At 49.0% G+C, this 16,889-nt stretch overlaps 1 protein-coding gene across 1 annotated transcript in view; it reads right to left on the reverse strand.

The window, feature by feature from the left end:
* Window positions 1-16,889, reverse strand: part of LOC113431175 (F-box DNA helicase 1-like) — a 73,182-nt gene that overhangs the window by 20,807 nt on the left and 35,486 nt on the right. Inside the window, exons 7-8 of the mRNA XM_087968927.1 lie at window positions 12,768-12,956; window positions 463-549 (exon numbers count right to left, since the gene is read on the reverse strand). Coding sequence (XP_087825053.1) covers window positions 463-549; window positions 12,768-12,956 — 276 coding nt within the window. The remainder of the gene's footprint in view (window positions 1-462; window positions 550-12,767; window positions 12,957-16,889) is intronic.

Below are 16,889 nucleotides of genomic sequence, written 5' to 3' on the forward strand. Positions count from 1 at the left end.
TGAAGATGGCCACCTAATGAGAAGGAAGGACTCACTGGAGAAGAGCCTAATGCTGGGAACGATGGAGGGCAAAAGAAAAAGAAGAAGAAGGGGATGGCAGAGAAGGAGGGGGCTGGAGGGAGTCACTGAGCTTAAATGGACTCCAGAAGATGGTAGAGGACAGGAAGGCCTTGAGGAACGTTGTCCATGGGGTTGTGATCGGTAGGACACGACTTCTCAACTAACAATAACAACTCCAACACATGTCTGAACTCTTGAGCACCGAGTGGTGTTCCAACCCAGCCACCAGGAAAGGAAGGTGTTCCATTGCTGATTAGACATTGCTATCAGGACTTTCCTAAAAAGGAGAGAGAAGGAAGGAGGGGAATGGAAAGGGGGAAGGTGAAAGAAAGAAAAGGGAGGGAGGGAGGAAGATGATAGAAATGAAGGGAGGGAGGGAGGGAGGGAGGAAGTTATGCTCACCAGTTGGGTCTCTCACAAAGTCATCATCAATTCGGACGGTGTCAAATTCCAGCCCTTTGGCCTTGTGCACAGTCCCTAGGATGTAATCTAAAATACAAAGAGAAACAAGGAGGTCATTTCCAAGCTTTTCACGCAGCAGAGATCTCGAAGAGGTCTAGAAGTCTTCTCCAGCCTGAAGATGCTCCACAGATGCTCGACACAATGATGGGTCCGTTCCATTCCCACTCTGCTCCAGAGTTGACTGGACATCAACCTCGCAGTGCCCTGAAGTCAGGACTGAACAGAGCTTCAGTGGCCCTCTCTGAGCCTGGTGGTCCTCTTGCAGACATTTCATGACCCAACTAGGGAACATCATCAGTTGAGCTCAAACAGATGTTTTTTTTTCCTCCAAAGATCCCATTTGAATCCCCATTTTACCTGGCTTTAATGTTAGAAAACAACCAGCTGGGTAGAGGCTCAAACAAGGAATTAGCCTAAACTCCTCACACAAATGTCTTTGAGTCTCATCTAATCTTGCCAGTCTGGAAAGACTCCAATACAGGTAGTCCTCGACTTACAACCACACTTGAGCCCCAAATTTCCATTGCTGAGCAAAATAGCTGTTAGGTGAGTTTTGCCCCACTTTACGACCATTTTATAGCCTTTCTTGTCACTGTTGTTAAGTGAAACAATGCAATTATTAAGTTAGTAACACGGTTGTTAAGCGAATCTGGCTTCCCCATTGATTTTGATTATCAGATGTTCACAAAAGGGGATCAGGTGACCGTGGGACACTTCAGCCGTCATAAATGTGAATCAATTGCCAAGCATCTGAATGTAAATCACATGACCCTGGGGATGCTGCAATGGTCATAAGTGTAAAAAACAGTTATAAGTCACTTTTCTCAGTGCCATTGTGACTTCAAATGGTCTGTAAATGAACAGTTGTAAGTTGAGGATTTCCTTTATTGTAGGCAGACAATAATAAAGTAGCTAGTTTGAATGCTATACATGAGGAACTGGTTGTTCGTACATGATGCCGTGTAGAGTTGTAATTACAGGGATGTTCCAATCTCAGATGGCAAACCTCAGATAAAGAATGTTTCCAAGCAAATATAACTCATGTAAACAAAGTCACTAATCTAAAGGAGGATTAGAGAGAGGAAGTAAACATATGTTAGACTTTAACTAGAGATAATTAATTGTATGGATTACTGTGCTAAACAATAACAAAAGTTAGGCAGTAACCAAAGTTATCCAGTGATGGAGGATAACTAAAAATGTGTATAAATGCAAGACTAGACTCCAATAAAGATCATCTTCTTCTTCTTTTTCTTCAGCGTTTGTCTCGCGCTCTGGCGAGGTCTGCTAATGTCCTTGAGTATTGCTTCCACGCCTCTCTGTCTGCCACGTATGTCGGGTCTGCCTTCGCGATCTCTAGGTCGGCCTTGATCGTGTCCATCCAGCGTTGCTTAGGTCTACCACGCGGTCTCACTCCTCCGACAGTCACCTTCATCGCAGATTTGATGATGGATTCTTCCTTGGCGCGACTCACATGGCCGAACCATCGTAGCCGGGACTGCCTCATGACCGTGGGGATGGGCACGATGTTGAACCGTCTACGCACTTCTTCGTTCCTGACGCGATCGTGTAGGGTGAGGCCTACCGACCATCGGAGCATTCGCATCTCCATTGTCTGGAGTCTGCTTTCGACTTCTTTGGTCGTCGGCCAGCACTCTGCGCCGTATATGGCCACGGGCGCACCACAGAGTTATAGATTTTCGCCTTCAGGCGCATCGGCATCTTCTTGTCACAGAGGACGCCCATGACGGACTTCCATTTGCCCCACGCTGCGTTGATCCTGGCTGCCACCTCAGTTTGTAGTAAGCTTTCTTCCCCAAGAGTAGTTCCCAGGTACTTGAAGGTGGAGGCGCGCGGTAGCTCCTGCCCGTTCACGTGGATGGAGCCTGTCGTTTCGTTGTCAGTGGTCAGGTATTCGGACTTCTTTAGGTTCAACCGGAGCCCGAACTGCTCGAGGCGGTCGTGCCACTGTTGGACTAGGTGCTCGAGTTCAGCCTTGCACAGGTTGGCCAGGAACACATCATCGGCGTAGAGCAGCGTCCATGGGGCGGGCGTGTACAGGTCATGTGTAATTGTGTCCATCACCAGAATGAACAGCAGTGGTGAGAGAGCAGAGCCCTGGTGTACGCCGACGGTGATATTGAACTCCTCTGATATCCCAGCTGCCACTTTTACACGGCTTTTGTGACATCTGTATAGGAGTTGGGCCCATTGTACGAGCAGCTCGGGCACGCCGTGATCTCGCAGTGCGTACCAGATGAGATCGTGCGGGACTCGATCGAAGGCCTTTTCCAAGTCCAAGAAGGCGGTGTGGAGCGGGATTTTCTTCTCTCTGTGAACCTCCATGTCAGCCTCAAGAGATATCCATCCCTACCTATCAAGATATCTCCGCTCCTAATTATGGCTCATTTGTTGCTATGTTTTTTACTTCTCTTTCGGCTGTCATGAAACGGTGGGAGGGGGGAATCTTCGTAGGGAAGAAGGCAGGAGGTGTTTTGCATTCCTTTGCTGGGTAAGGAAAGGGAGGGGGGATTCTTTGTTGTAACTTTCCAATTCTCACTAACCTCTGTCCTCTTATATGCGCAACTGCGAACTTTTATCAAAATATGTCAAGGTCACTGACAGTAGCCTCATCATCACCTAGAGATGACCACATGATCCTATTCAGAAGTTTTAATTGGAAGAATCATTTGATCTCTGGAGGGGTGGGGGAGCAATTCTATCCCTTTGTATATGCATTTTACCCGCCAATATTTTAGTTTCGGAATTGATTCTGTTTGCTACCATTCATTTTCCAGTAAAAGATAAATTCTGCTCTACACCATGGAGTCTGAGTATTTCTTTCTTGGGATTTAGAAGGAGCACTGTCTGACATTATTCCGAAACTCAAAATACATCAACCCACCCGGAGAAAACAGCAACTTTTCTTCCGAGGGGGCTTCCTCTCATGTCGTCTCCAGCCAGCGATGAAGAGGACCAGGGAGCTGTGGGGGGGCAGCCTTTATTGCTGCCAGAGATGCCGGCTGCTGATTTACTGGCCGACCTGACTCTGGAAGAAACCCCAGCTGAGATGCCCAGATGGTCGTTGGGGGTTGGTTGGAGAGATCGGGACGACCCCCCTCCTCCCAGAATCACTGTAAGACGAAGAGGTGCGAAGGAACGGCTGTGGCAGGAGGGGGAGGAGATGGAATGCAGGATGGATCAAGGCGGCAGATTCCTTATGGATGCTTCTGAAAAGCCCGGCACGGCTCAAAGGTATGAGGGGGAAGAGGGAGCGAAGTCAGCCCGGAGAAGTCAAGCCAACCCCACCCCCCTAGCCCAACCTACGCCGGGGCAGCCACCCGCGGCCACCTGGGGAGCCCCAGCAATAGGTGTGCTTCCTGGAAGGCGCCCCCTGCCTCCCTTAGATGTGAAATTTGGAGGAAATCCCAGAGACCTGGGGTTTTTCCTGGTGCAAGTGGGAAGCTACATGGCAGAATTTGAAAGGGAGTTCACTTCTGAAGCAGCCAAAGTGAGATGTGTCACCAGGACCCTGGAAGGGATGGCAGCAGACTGGGTGGTGACTTTGTTCAATGATAACTCCCCCCAACTGCGAAACCTCGATGTTTTCATGACTGCATTGAGGAGAAGATTTGAAGACCCCCTGGCAGAGAGAAGGGCTAGAATCAAAATGAAAACCTTGACCCAAGGGGGGAGATCGGTGGCAGATTACACCCAGGAGTTCAGGCAGTTGGTCTCCTGTCTCCGAGGCTGGCCCCAAGAGGCCCTGGTGGAAACCTACAAAGACGGCTTAAATGAAGATGTATACCACATGTGCATCTCCCGGAAGGATCCACGTGATTTGCAGTCGTGGTACTTGCTGGCGGAAGAGGTGGATATTGATCTGGCTCGAAACAGACGCAGAAGGGGCCCTGGCTGGAGAAATCTAAACCCCCCACGCCCCCAAGAGGCCTCCACTCCCCAAAGAGGAGGGATGGCAGCAAGAGCCAAGACCACAGCCTGCTTCCGTTGCGGGAAAGAGGGCCACCGGATGGTGGAGTGCCGAGTCAAGTTGGTCCCACCAAAGCCGCAGGGTCCAGGGACGAAGCCCGGTAAACCCCCAACCAAGCCCCGCGAGACCGGACTGAAGGCGAGGGAGGTTGTAGAGGTCGCCCTTCCGGCGGGGGAGGAGCTGGGACCTCCAACCTTACTCGACGAGACCGATTAGGAGGATGACGCCTCGGTAAGTCCTACCCAGGGGCCCATGACCATCCCAATAAAGTTAAGGGACCCTACATCGGGGACCGAGGGAGAGATGTTGGCCTTGTTGGACTCGGGGTGCACGAGGTGTGTAATTAACATGAAAGTAGTTAAAGACATGGGCATCGGCCTGAGAACTTTGAAAACGCCCATAGCTTTCTGTCAATTGGACGGATCTGTGGCGGGAGGTAGCCCGGCAAGCTTTATAACGGAACCCTTAGAAATGACCATGGGAACTCACCGCGAGATTTTGTGCTTTATTGTGGCCCCTGGGATGGAACAGCCTTTAATACTGGGACTACCTTGGCTTCGGAAATGGAACCCCCTCATAAACTGGAGGGAAGGGTGGATACGCATCCGCACCGATCGCCCACCGGAAGGGGAGGAGCCCCACTCTCGGGAGGGGGAGGAGAAGCCCCATCCGACGCCCCAAGTTCCGACCGAGGTAGCTTCCACAGGTGTCGAACGAGTGGAGGGGGAGGAGAAAATCCCGAAGGAATACTGGGACTTAAGAGAAGTGTTTAGTGAAAAAGCCTCTGACGAGCTCCCTCCCCATCGATCAACCGATTGCAGCATCGAATTTCTACCGGGGTAACGCTCCCGAAACCGAAGCTGTATCCGATGACACCGGGGGAGCTGGAAGAACTGAGAGCGTTCATCGACAAAAACCTGAAACGTGGCTTCATCACGCCTGCCAGACCTCGAGTGGCGGCCCCTGTAATGTTCCGCGAGAAGAAAGATGGCTCAAAACGTCTGGTAGTGGACTATAGAAATTTAAACGCCGTGTCGGTGGAGAATATGTACCCCCTCCCCCTGATGAAGGACATGATAGCCCACCTGGCGAAGGGGAAGATTTTCACAAAGTTGGACTTGAGGGAGGCATACTACAGGATCCGAATTAAGAAAGGCGATGAGTGGAAGACTGCGTTCAACTGCCCGATGGGTTGCTTCCAGTTCAACGTTCTTCCTTTCGGCCTACAGGGGGCGCCTGCTGTTTTCATGCAAATGATAAATCAAGTGCTTCACGAACATCTATACAAGGGGGTTCTGGTCTACCTTGATGATATTCTCATCTACACAGAGAATAAAGACGAACATGTGAAACTTGTACGCTCGGTGTTGCACAAGCTGAGGGCAGCCAAACTGTACGCCAAACTGTCCAAGTGTGAGTTCCATCAAGAAAAAATCGACTACTTGGGATATCGTATCTCTCCCGAGGGCATCGAGATGGATCCAGAGAAAGTGCGAGCTGTATTGGAATGGGCCCCCCCGAGAACCCGGAAGCAACTTCAAAGTTTTCTTGGGTTTGCCAATTTCTATCGGCAATTCATCCCGTCTTTTGCAAAAATAGCAATGCCCATCACCAACCTTCTGAAGACAAAGGGGGAACCGAAACCAAAACCCAGCCAACCGTTGAACTGGTCCATGGAATGCCAAGCCGCATTTGAAAAGCTAAAAAGACTTTTCGCTGCAGAACCAGTATTGAAACACCCCGACATGGATGCCCCTTTCGTGATCCAAGCTGATGCAAGCGATGTGGCGGTGGGGGCGGTTCTACTTCAATTAAACGAGAAAGGGACACTACAGCCGTGTGCTTATACTTCCCGTAAATTGACTGACACTGAAAGGAGATGGGCCGTCTGGGAGAAGGAAGCTTTTGCAGTCCGTTGGGCTCTACTAACCTGGAGACAATTTTTGGAAGGAGCGAAACATCCATTTGAGGTATGGACGGACCATAAAAATCTGGAAGCTTCAAAGACTCCTCGAAAGCTATCTCCTAAGCAGGTTAGGTGGGCTCAGTTTTTCAAGCGATTCAATTTCTCGTTGAAGTATATCCCAGGGGGAAAATTTTTTATGGCGGATGCTTTGTCTAGAATGCCTCAATACAACAGTATCCGAAAAGAAGTGGTAAGACCAATCGTGTCCACTACACAGTTGGCTGCTCCTGTAATTACCAGAGCACAAAAAAGAGTCCAGGAGAGGGATCTGTCCACTGACCTGATGGAACGATTTAAAGAGGCTTTGAAAACAGATGAGTGGTTCCTAGCAAATGCGAATAATTGCACTATTCGAGATGGTCTAGCCTGGATAGGTGCAAAATTGTATGCACCCCAAATCCTGAGAAGCCAAGTTTTACAACAAACTCATGATTCTAAAGCGGCTGGTCATTTTGGGTTTGTGAAGACTCTACATTTGGTGAAACGACAGTTCTGGTAGCCTTCGCTGAAAAAGGACATTGAGACTTATGTGGCGAGCTGTCCAGTTTGTGCTTCAGCGAAAAGGCCGCCTGGTAAACCACCAGGTTTGTTGCAGAATGTGGCCAGGCCAACGGCACCTTGGAAGGAAATTTCCATGGACTTTATAGTAGATCTACCCGAGAGTGTTGGACACACTGTCATTTGGGTAGTGACTGATTTGTTTTCCAAACAAGCTCATTTCATCCCTTGCTCTAAGATTCCTTCAGCGAAATCATTGGCCAGAATGTTCATTATACATGTCTACAGGTTGCATGGCGTTCCTGAGCGTGTAGTTTCTGATCGGGGGTCCAATTTACCTCGAACTTTTGGAGAGAATTCTTGAAATTGATAGGCTCCGCCCAGAGCCTAAGCTCCGCCCATCATCCCCAAACTAATGGGGCCTGTGAGAGGACAAACGGGGTGTTAGAACAGTACCTCAGATGTTATATAAACTATCAGCAAGATAATTGGGTGGATTTACTGCCTTTTGCGGAGGTGGCGTATAATAATTCTGTACACAGCAGTACGGGATTTACCCCTTTCAAAGTAGCCACGGGACAAGATTTTGTGCCCATACCTGAACTGCCTCGAGACAACCCCACTATCCAATCGTTGGACGATTGGATATCTAGGCTTCAACAAAATTGGCCGGTCGTTCGTAAAGCTCTGGACGAGGCACACCAATCTCATAAGAAATTTGCTGACAGAAAGCGAGCCCCACAGATGATGTATAAGGTGGGCGATAAAGTTTTCCTCTCGACCAGATATTTGCAGACTACTCAGAAGTCGAAGAAGTTGGGTCCTAAGTACGTGGGACCTTTTCCCATTGAGAGGATTGTAAATCCGGTGACTGTTCAACTGACTTTACCAAAGACTCTTCGTCGTATTCATCCTGTTTTCCACGTTAGTTTGTTGAAACCAGAACATACCAGTACTTTGCGGCCGACCCAGTCTGATCCACCCGTACCCCTGTTAATCGAGGGGGAACAACATTTCGAGATTAAAGAAATTCTAGATTCTAGGAAATGGAGGGGTCGTGTCCAATATCTTGTAGCGTGGAAACATTTTCCTCCTTCCCAAGCTGAATGGGTTAATGAAAAAGACATTAGGGCCCCTGATTTGCTTAAAAAGTTTTATGCCAAATACCCTGATAAACCCTAGGAATGTATGCCAATGTTAATACATGATTGTTTTTCTCTTACAGGGACTAATGTCCTTCTTCTAGGGGGTCCGAATGTCAGCCTCAAGAGATATCCATCCCTACCTATCAAGATATCTCCGCTCCTAATTATGGCTCATTTGTTGCTATGTTTTTTACTTCTCTTTCGGCTGTCATGAAACGGTGGGAGGGGGGAATCTTTGTAGGGAAGAAGGCAGGAGGTGTTTTGCATTCCTTTGCTGGGTAAGGAAAGGGAGGGGGGATTCTTTGTTGTAACTTTCCAATTCTCACTAACCTCTGTCCTCTTATATGCGCAACTGCGAACTTTTATCAAAATATGTCAAGGTCACTGACAGTAGCCTCATCATCACCTAGAGATGACCACATGATCCTATTCAGAAGTTTTAATTGGAAGAATCATTTGATCTCTGGAGGGGGAGCAATTCTATCCCTTTGTATATGCATTTTACCCGCCAATATTTTAGTTTCGGAATTGATTCTGTTTGCTACCATTCATTTTCCAGTAAAAGATAAATTCTGCTCTACACCATGGAGTCTGAGTATTTCTTTCTTGGGATTTAGAAGGAGCACAGTCTGACACTCCATCAGCATCCGCACACCGAAAATGGCGTCAGTGGTGCCGCAGTTCTTGATGAATCCGGCCTGGTTGACGCTGATGTCGACGATGTCCCGAATGCGCTTATCGAGGACGCGTTCGAAGATCTTCATAGTGTGTGACAGTAACCTGACCGGTCTGTAGTTGGAGCAGTCCGCTGGGCTGCCCTTTCCCTTCCAGATCGGAACAGTGGTGCTGCGGTACCAGTCGTGTGGCATTTTTCCCGTGGAGACGATGTTGTTGAACAGCTCGCACAGCCACAATGCCGAGCCCGGTAGTGCCTTTTTCCAGAAGTCGGCAGGGATGTCGTCTGGTCCTGTTGCCTTACCGTTTTTCATGGCCTTGATGGCATCGGTGACTTCGCTGGCGTGAATGCCTGAGACTGGGCCTTCGACGGGGTCACCTCGCGGGGTTCGTGGGTGTGGGAACTCCTCGGTGGAGATCTTGTCGAAGTATTGCCGCCACCTCTCGGCAGCGTCTCTGGGGTTGACGATCAAATTTCCCCTTTCGTCGTTGATTCCATGAAACTGGTCAATGTCCAGGGTCTTCCTGTGTCTGCTTTTGGCTAGGCGGTAGATCTCATTCTTGCCTTCTCGCGTGTTCAGCTTCTCGTAGATGTCGTCGTAGTGGGAGCTTCTGGCTGTCGCTACTGCTTTCTTGGCTGCCTTTTTGGCCGCCTTGTACTCGCAGAGCTTCTCGCTGGTCTTGTCCCGAAGAAAGGCCTTGTAGAGCCGTTTCTTCAGGTGCACGGCATCTTGTACTTCCGGTGTCCAGAGCCATGTATCTCGTTCGATGCGTCTCCGTCCTGGCTTGGTACAACCAAGCTGTTGGCAGCCGGCAGTGTGAATAGTGCTCTTCAGCATGGACCACGCTTCCTCTGGCCCGTCGACCATCTGCAGGAACTGCTCCGGTTTGATGAGGGGTCCCGCCATCTTCTTCTGGTTCCACCATTTGATTCGTGGCTGGTCTGCATTCTTTTTATCAATCTTGGTCTTGGGCTTGCTGATCCTGATCTTCGCCATCAGCGGCCTGTGCTGACTGTTCGATTCGTACGGGTACACCTTGGCGTTGAGCACGTTTTTAGCGGCTCTTCGTCGTACGATGATGTAGTCGATCTGTGTGTGGTGGCTCCCATTTCTGCTATGGTAGGTGAGGAGTTGGGGTTCTCGCCTAATGAAGCAGGTGTTCGTGATGGTCATATCATGGGAGTCGGCAAAGTCCAGGATCCTCTGGCCATTCTCATTCATATCGCCTGTGCCGTGCCCACCGTGGCACTGATGTCCGTTTTTGTCCCGCCCTACGTGACCATTCAGGTCGCCAGAGATGATGATGTCGTCTTCGTATGGGATCTGCCTGAGTTGGATGTCGAGCAGTTCCCAGAAGGTATCCTTCTCCTCCTCGTGACATCCGGTCTGAGGGGCGTAGGCGGACAAGATGTGTAGGCGTTGCCTCTCGGTCGCTACGACGATTATCATCAGTCGTTCTCTGAGGCGCTTAACTTCTGCGACGGAGCTTTGCCAGCTGGGACTGACAACCACAGCTACACCGCCGCAGTGTATATGATCTTATAGCCGTCTATAGTCGTAGCCTTGTTGCCCTTCCAGCGAGTTTCCTGGAGGCAGCAGATGTCCAGCTTCCGGTCCCGCATGGCCCTGACGATCTCGGTCGAGCGTCCAGTCAGCGAATCCACGTTCCAGGTGGCCACCTTGAGCGTCTGGCAGTCCTCTGTTCCCCGCTTGCGATTTTTCACACGGATTGGGTAGTCTCCGTGCGCGTCAGACCCGGACGCGGCCGCCATAGCTTTCTCACACGGTGCAAGTGCGCCGTGCTTTCTGCGTGGACCATTTCGTTGATTTTTGACACAGGCCAATGGTCTCCTGCGCCCGTTGGTTCCCCCGAACGCGGTAGCATTGGGCGTGTGTTCTGTAGTGGACGTTTCCACCATGTTGATGCGGCATTTGAATACTCCAGCCGGCCTGTCGCGTGGGCCTGTCGTCGGAGGGTCTGCTCTCAGTTACGGTCAGGGTTTAACGGCTTCGCGCATCCAGGGGACACCACTTGGAGGTGGCAGACCGCTCGTCCCCCCAATAAAGATCATCATGATTCAGTTGTTCATGATCAAACAACTCGACTGCCTCGTCATTACAATACCGTGTTTCTCCAACAATACGGCCTCCAACAATAGGAAAGCCCAGCATGTTTTATTGGCATAAGATCAAATTAAGCCCCTCCCCCTATATTAAGGCCTATATTAAGGCCTATATTAAACATGCGAAATGGGGGGAATGGCGGGGGGGGGCTTGCCGTTAGTAAGTACTTTTGTTGCATACCTGGATATGGTGCTGCCTGCGTTGACTTTGGCGTTGGTGGGGCACTTCGTATCGGGAGACCTTCCGCCACCCTTGCTTTCCCTTCTCCTTTGCTGCCGCGGTGTTTAGAGCAACGCCGCAGCATTTGGCGCAGCCTCGTACGGCCAGCCAGGGCTCCTCCCTGCAACCGGAGCCCGGCGGAGACACTCGGCTTCAGGCGCTTCTGTCACCGCCTTCCCTTTGCCTTCAAAGGTAAAGCCAATTCTTTTAAAAATGATGCCCTACTGGAGGGACTTGGGAAGGAAGCCAAGCTTGGGTCGGCCCAGCTCTTTCGCTTGGCAGGCGGGCACACACCCACCGCTTGCTTTCCCAGCTCTGCCCAGCCTGCACGGCTCCAGCGCGGCCCTGGCAGGATGAGCAGAGGGTCCGGCGGGGAGGCGCTCGCTGCCTTGGTGAGAGCTCTGCCGCCGGGCAGGAGGGCCCGCCTGTCAGCTTCGCTGGGCGCCCCAGGCAAAGCTCTTCGCGCTCTGCCCGGCGCCAGGCAGGGATGGCGGCTGGGTGCTTCTCCCGAGGTGGGCCGATCCTGCGCTGCGGCCCTGGGAGATTCGCCTCCCCGCGTGGGGATGGGCTGCCCTCTCGGGCAGGGGAGGCTTTGTTGTAGTAGGGCATCATTTTTAAAAGAATTGGCTTTACCTTCGAAGGCAAAGGGAAGGCGGCGACAGGAGCGCCTGAAGCCGAGTGTCTCCGCCAGGCTCCGGTTGCAGGGAGGAGCCCTGGCTGGCCGTACAAGGCTGCGCCAAATGCTGAGGCATTGCTCTAAACACCGCGGCAGCAAGGGAGAAGGGAAAGCAAGGGTGGCAGAAGGTCTCCCGATACGAACTGTCCCACCAACGCCAAGGTCAACATCCAAGCTGTCGCTGCCTGCCCACCCGAGGATGCAAGGGGGGGAATTAAGTCACCCCCGAAAAGACGGCCTAGTCATTTTTTCGGGGGTCAAAAAATAATAATGCCCGGCCTTATTTTGTGAGAAACACAGTATTTGTTGAGGTAATTCCTCGTTAGGACAATGGGCGCACACAACTGTTAGGTGACTTACATTCCTAACAAGAGACACACAGAGAGAGACAGAGACAGAGAGACACAGATAGAGACAGAGAGACAGAGAGAGAAAGAGACAGAGAGAGAGACACAGAGAGAGATATTGAGGTAATTGCCCGTTAGGAGAATCCGCGCACACAGGGAGACGTAGTGAGAGTAGTGAGGAATAACACCCAACTAGCACACAGATACACTGTATAGTAAAATGTAGGTTTTTACTTCCAGTTAAACGGTTAAGCAAAGTTCAACAAAACAGTCCAAATCATTCACGGTTAAAGCAGTCAGTTTTCCGTCCAGGGATAATCCAATAACAAAGTCCAGTATCATAAACAGTTCAGTAACAGACTTACATCAAATCCAAGAATAACGATGATCAGTAACAGTCAATAGGGAAATGCAGGAACACACCCTCAGCAACAACAGAACAAGACAACCCAGGTTTCTGGCTCCATCTTATGGCCGTTTGAGGAACCACACCCAATTACAATTTTAGCATTCCCTTAAAGAGAGAGTATTAAAATGTCCATCCTGGTTTATATATTTTCCAACCCAACTGTTAGATGACTTACATTCCTAACAATATTTACCTGCATTTTCAACCTTGCAACTGTTTATCCTCTTCAACAGCTGCGGAATATCCTGGTATTTCTCCACAATTGCAATGCTTCTCTCCAGATCTTTGTTTTCTATTTTTTTAACATATTCCTTGAAGCTGGTGAAGTCCTTCCCTTCATCTTTCCAAGCCTTGATGAAGGAAACCTTTATCTCGAGTTTCACTAGGAAGATCAAACAAGAGAGGTTTTTTTTCAAGAAGCAGCTGGACTTTCTTGTTTTTCTCTGAGATGTTTCACTTCTCATCCAAGGAGCTTCTTCAGTTCCGACTGAATGGTGGGGAATGGAAGGATTTATATTCCTTGCAGACAGCTGATCCTTTGTGTTCTTTCTGAGTCATTGAGGCCACCTGGAGGTTTATCCCTGCCCTCCCTCCAACCTCCAAGTGGCATCAACGACTCTCTACAAAGGATGCAAATGACCAGCTGTCTCAAAAGGAATATAAATCCTTCCATTCCCCACCATCCTATCAGAACTGAAGAAGCTTCTTAGATGAGAAGTGAAATGTCTTCAAAGAAAAAAAATAAGAAAGTCCAGTTGTCTCTTGGGGAAAAAAGCACCTTTGGGACAATCCTGACCTGGATGGTGGAGAATCTCCGTAGACTTTTAGTTATGCAATTTGGGGTGAACACCCTTGGAATGGTGTGGAAGTATGAAAGGATTTCCAGAAAAATGGCAGACTACAGGAAAAATTTGCACCACTCAGGTGACCCCAAGGACACAGATAAACCTCCAAGTGGCCTCAACGACCCTCTAAAAGGATGCAAATGACCAGCTATCTGCAAGGAAGATCAATCCTTCCATTCCCCAGCATCCAGTCAGAAGGCTCCACACCCATTTGCACCACTCAGGTGACCCTGAGGACACAGATAAACCTCCAAGTGGCCTCAACAACCCTCTAAAAGGATGCAAATAACCGGCTGTCTGCAAGGACTATCAATCTTTCCATTCCCCAGCATCCAGTCAGAGCTGAAGAAGCTTCTTCGATGAGAAGTGAAATGTCTTCAACGAAAAACCAGAAAGTCCAGTTGCCTCTTGAAAAAGCATCTTTGGGACATACAGCACCTGGAGGACTGAGGATCTCCATAGATATCAAACAGGAGATGCCAGATGCAGAGAACGTGCGTTCCCAGATCTTATGAATGCCCAGGGCAGGTAGAAGCTCATAGCAACTTGGCACACAGCTCTATTAGACAGTATACCAGCCAACATTATACAGGTAGCCTTCAACTTACAACCATAATTGAGCCCAAAATTTCTGTTGCTATTTGTTAAGTGAATTTTGCCCCATTTTATGATCTTTCTTGCCACGGTCATTAGGTGAATCAGTGCAGGAGTTCAGTTAGTAAGACAGTTGTTAAGTGAATCTGGCTTCTGCATCGACTTAGCATGTCAGAAGGTTGCAAAAGGGGTTCACGTGACCCTGGGACATGTGACCGTCGTAAATGTGAATCAGTTGCCAAGCATCTGAATTTTAACCACGTGACCATAGTGATGCTGCAACAGTCATAAGTGTGAAAAACGGTCCTAAGCCGCTTTTTTCAGTGCTGTACAACTTGTTAAGTGTCACAGCAGTAGCACATTCTCTCCACTCTATCACAAATCACAATTTAGGTAGTCCCTGACTTACCGCCACAACTGGGAGCAGAATTTCCATTGCCGAGCAAGGCAATTGCTAAGTGAATCATGTCCGACTTTACAATCTTTTTTCTATGGTTGTTAAGTGAATCATGAAGCCCTTAAGCAAATCTGGCTTTTCCTACTGAGCTTCTTGGAAGCTGGCTGGGAAGGTCACAAAAGGGGAGTCATGTGACCCTGAGCACGGCAACCGTCATAAATTTGAATCAGTGAATTTTGATCACATGACCACAGGGATGCTGCAATTGTCACACTTGGCTCGGGCCATGCGCGACACCTCCGGAACTCACCGGGCCGCTCACCAGCTGATTTGGACTCTCTGTGTCATGCCCCTGGTGGAGACTGACCCCGAGGGAGAGAAGGAACAGCCAACAGGGAGTGGCTCCAGAGGTTGTGGAGGAGGCTGGGGAAGGGCAGAGGCCAGCTGGGCACTGAGAGGAGGACCCGGGCCCATCCCCTCTCCATCCTAGGGCACGCAGGGAGGAGAGGATAAGGGAGAGACATGGTCTACTCAGGAGGAGAGGGCCTTGATCCTCTTCATGGGCTGCAGCTGTGACAACTGAATAAGAGGATGGACATGCATATGGGCAAGTGCTGGAAACAAAGCGTGGAAATATCTCTAGTTTATGACTCCTTTCTGAGTTTGGCGTCCTTTCCAGTGTGTGTTATCTGTGGACATCCTCCAGCCCTTATCTTGCCTGGTTTAGGTTGCTTTTTTCCTTCTTCTTGTAACTGTTTATGTGGGAGCGACCTGAAGGATGGTATTCCTCTTCATCAGAATAAACTCTGTATCATAATTATATGTGCGGTCTATATAAAATGCTGTGAGTTGAAACTCTATGCATTAACCACGATTCATGTGATTGAGTTCATACAAATAATTATCATTAAAAATGATAATCATGCGTAATAAGAGTAATCAGGGGTAATGAAGGGTAATGAGGGGAAATCATTATAAATATCGAGTCCCAGGAAACTCGGGTTAGATCCAACTTTATTTTGTTTGCTTAGCTATTATCTCGGACTCCTTGCGGAGGAAGGAATAAACAATAAGCTTTTGTGTTATGAAATATTGAAGCGAAGAGTGTCTTATTTTCTCCCTGCATTTGTGCCAAAGAGTAGCTGAGAAGTAGTTTGGGGTGCTTCTGTGGTGGTGGGCATGTGAGTGTGGGATGCGGGGCAATGGGGATGCTGGCTTACAGGTTGGGGCTGAACTAGATAAACGGGGCTCTGAGCCGGCAGACGCTCAGAGCTGCCTTTAATCAGATGTTCTCGTTACTTCTTGTTGTCTCTACCCGCGAAGGAATGAAAACTCTGGTCAGCTTGCTTGGACTTGTTTGTTCTTTATTGCCTCGTCAGAAGTGCTGATCACAGAGTGGGTGAGAGCAATGGTCGTTAAGTGTGAGAAACAGTAATAAATCGCTTTTTTCAGTGCTGTTTTAACTGTGAATGGTCGCTAAACAAATTGTAAGCTGAGGTCTACTCAGCTGAGGTAGATACTTCACACAACACTGTAAGCCTTAAATCACATTCAGGTTAGCCCAAAGAGTCTTACATAGGATAGAATAAGAGTTGGAAGGGACCTAGGAGGTCTTCTAGTCCAACCCCTGCTTAGACAGGAAACCCTACACCACTTCGGACAAATGGTTATCCAATCTCTTCTTTAAAACTTCCAGTGATGGAGCATTCACAACTTCTGGTGGCAAGGTGTTCCACTGATTAATTGTTTTAACTGTCAGGAAAATTCTCCTTAGTTCTACATTGCTTCTCTCCTTGATAAGTTTCCACCCATTGTTTCTTGTCCTTCTCTCAGATACTTTGGAGAATAGGCTGACCCTCTCTTCTCCGGGGCAGCCCCTCAAATACTGGAAGATTTCTATCATGTCACCCTAGTCCTTCTCTTCACTAGACTAGCCAGGCCCAGTCCATGCAACCGTTCTTCATATGTTTTAGCCTCCAGCCCCTAATCATCCTGGTTGCTCTTCTCTGCACTCTTTCCAGAATCTCAACATTCTTGTTACATCATGACGACTAAAACTGAATGCAGTATTCCAAGTGTGGCCTTACCAAGGCCTTATAAAGCGGTATTAACACTTCACGTGATCTTGATTCTATCCCTCTGTTTATGCAGCCGAGAACTGTGTTGGCTTTTTTGGCAGCTGCTACACACGGCTGGCTCCTATTTAAATGGTTGTCCACTAGGACTCCGAGATTCCTCTCACAGTTACTACTATTGAGAAAGGTAGATTTACTGTGCCTGTGCATTTGGTTTTTCTTGCCTAAATGCAGAACCTTACTTTTTTCACTATTTAATTTCATTTTGTTAGATAGCGTCCAATGTTCAAGTCTGTCAAGATCCTTCTGTAGATTAAGGTTATCTTCTGGAGCATTGGCTATTCCTGCCAGCTTGGTGTCGTTTGCAAATTTGATGAGTTCCCCATCTATCCCCTTGTCCAAAT

This window comes from Notechis scutatus, chromosome 6, assembly GCF_049901735.1.
Source record: "Notechis scutatus isolate UNSWTSFEM ecotype Mainland chromosome 6, rNotScu1.2, whole genome shotgun sequence".
NCBI lineage: Eukaryota > Metazoa > Chordata > Lepidosauria > Squamata > Elapidae > Notechis > Notechis scutatus.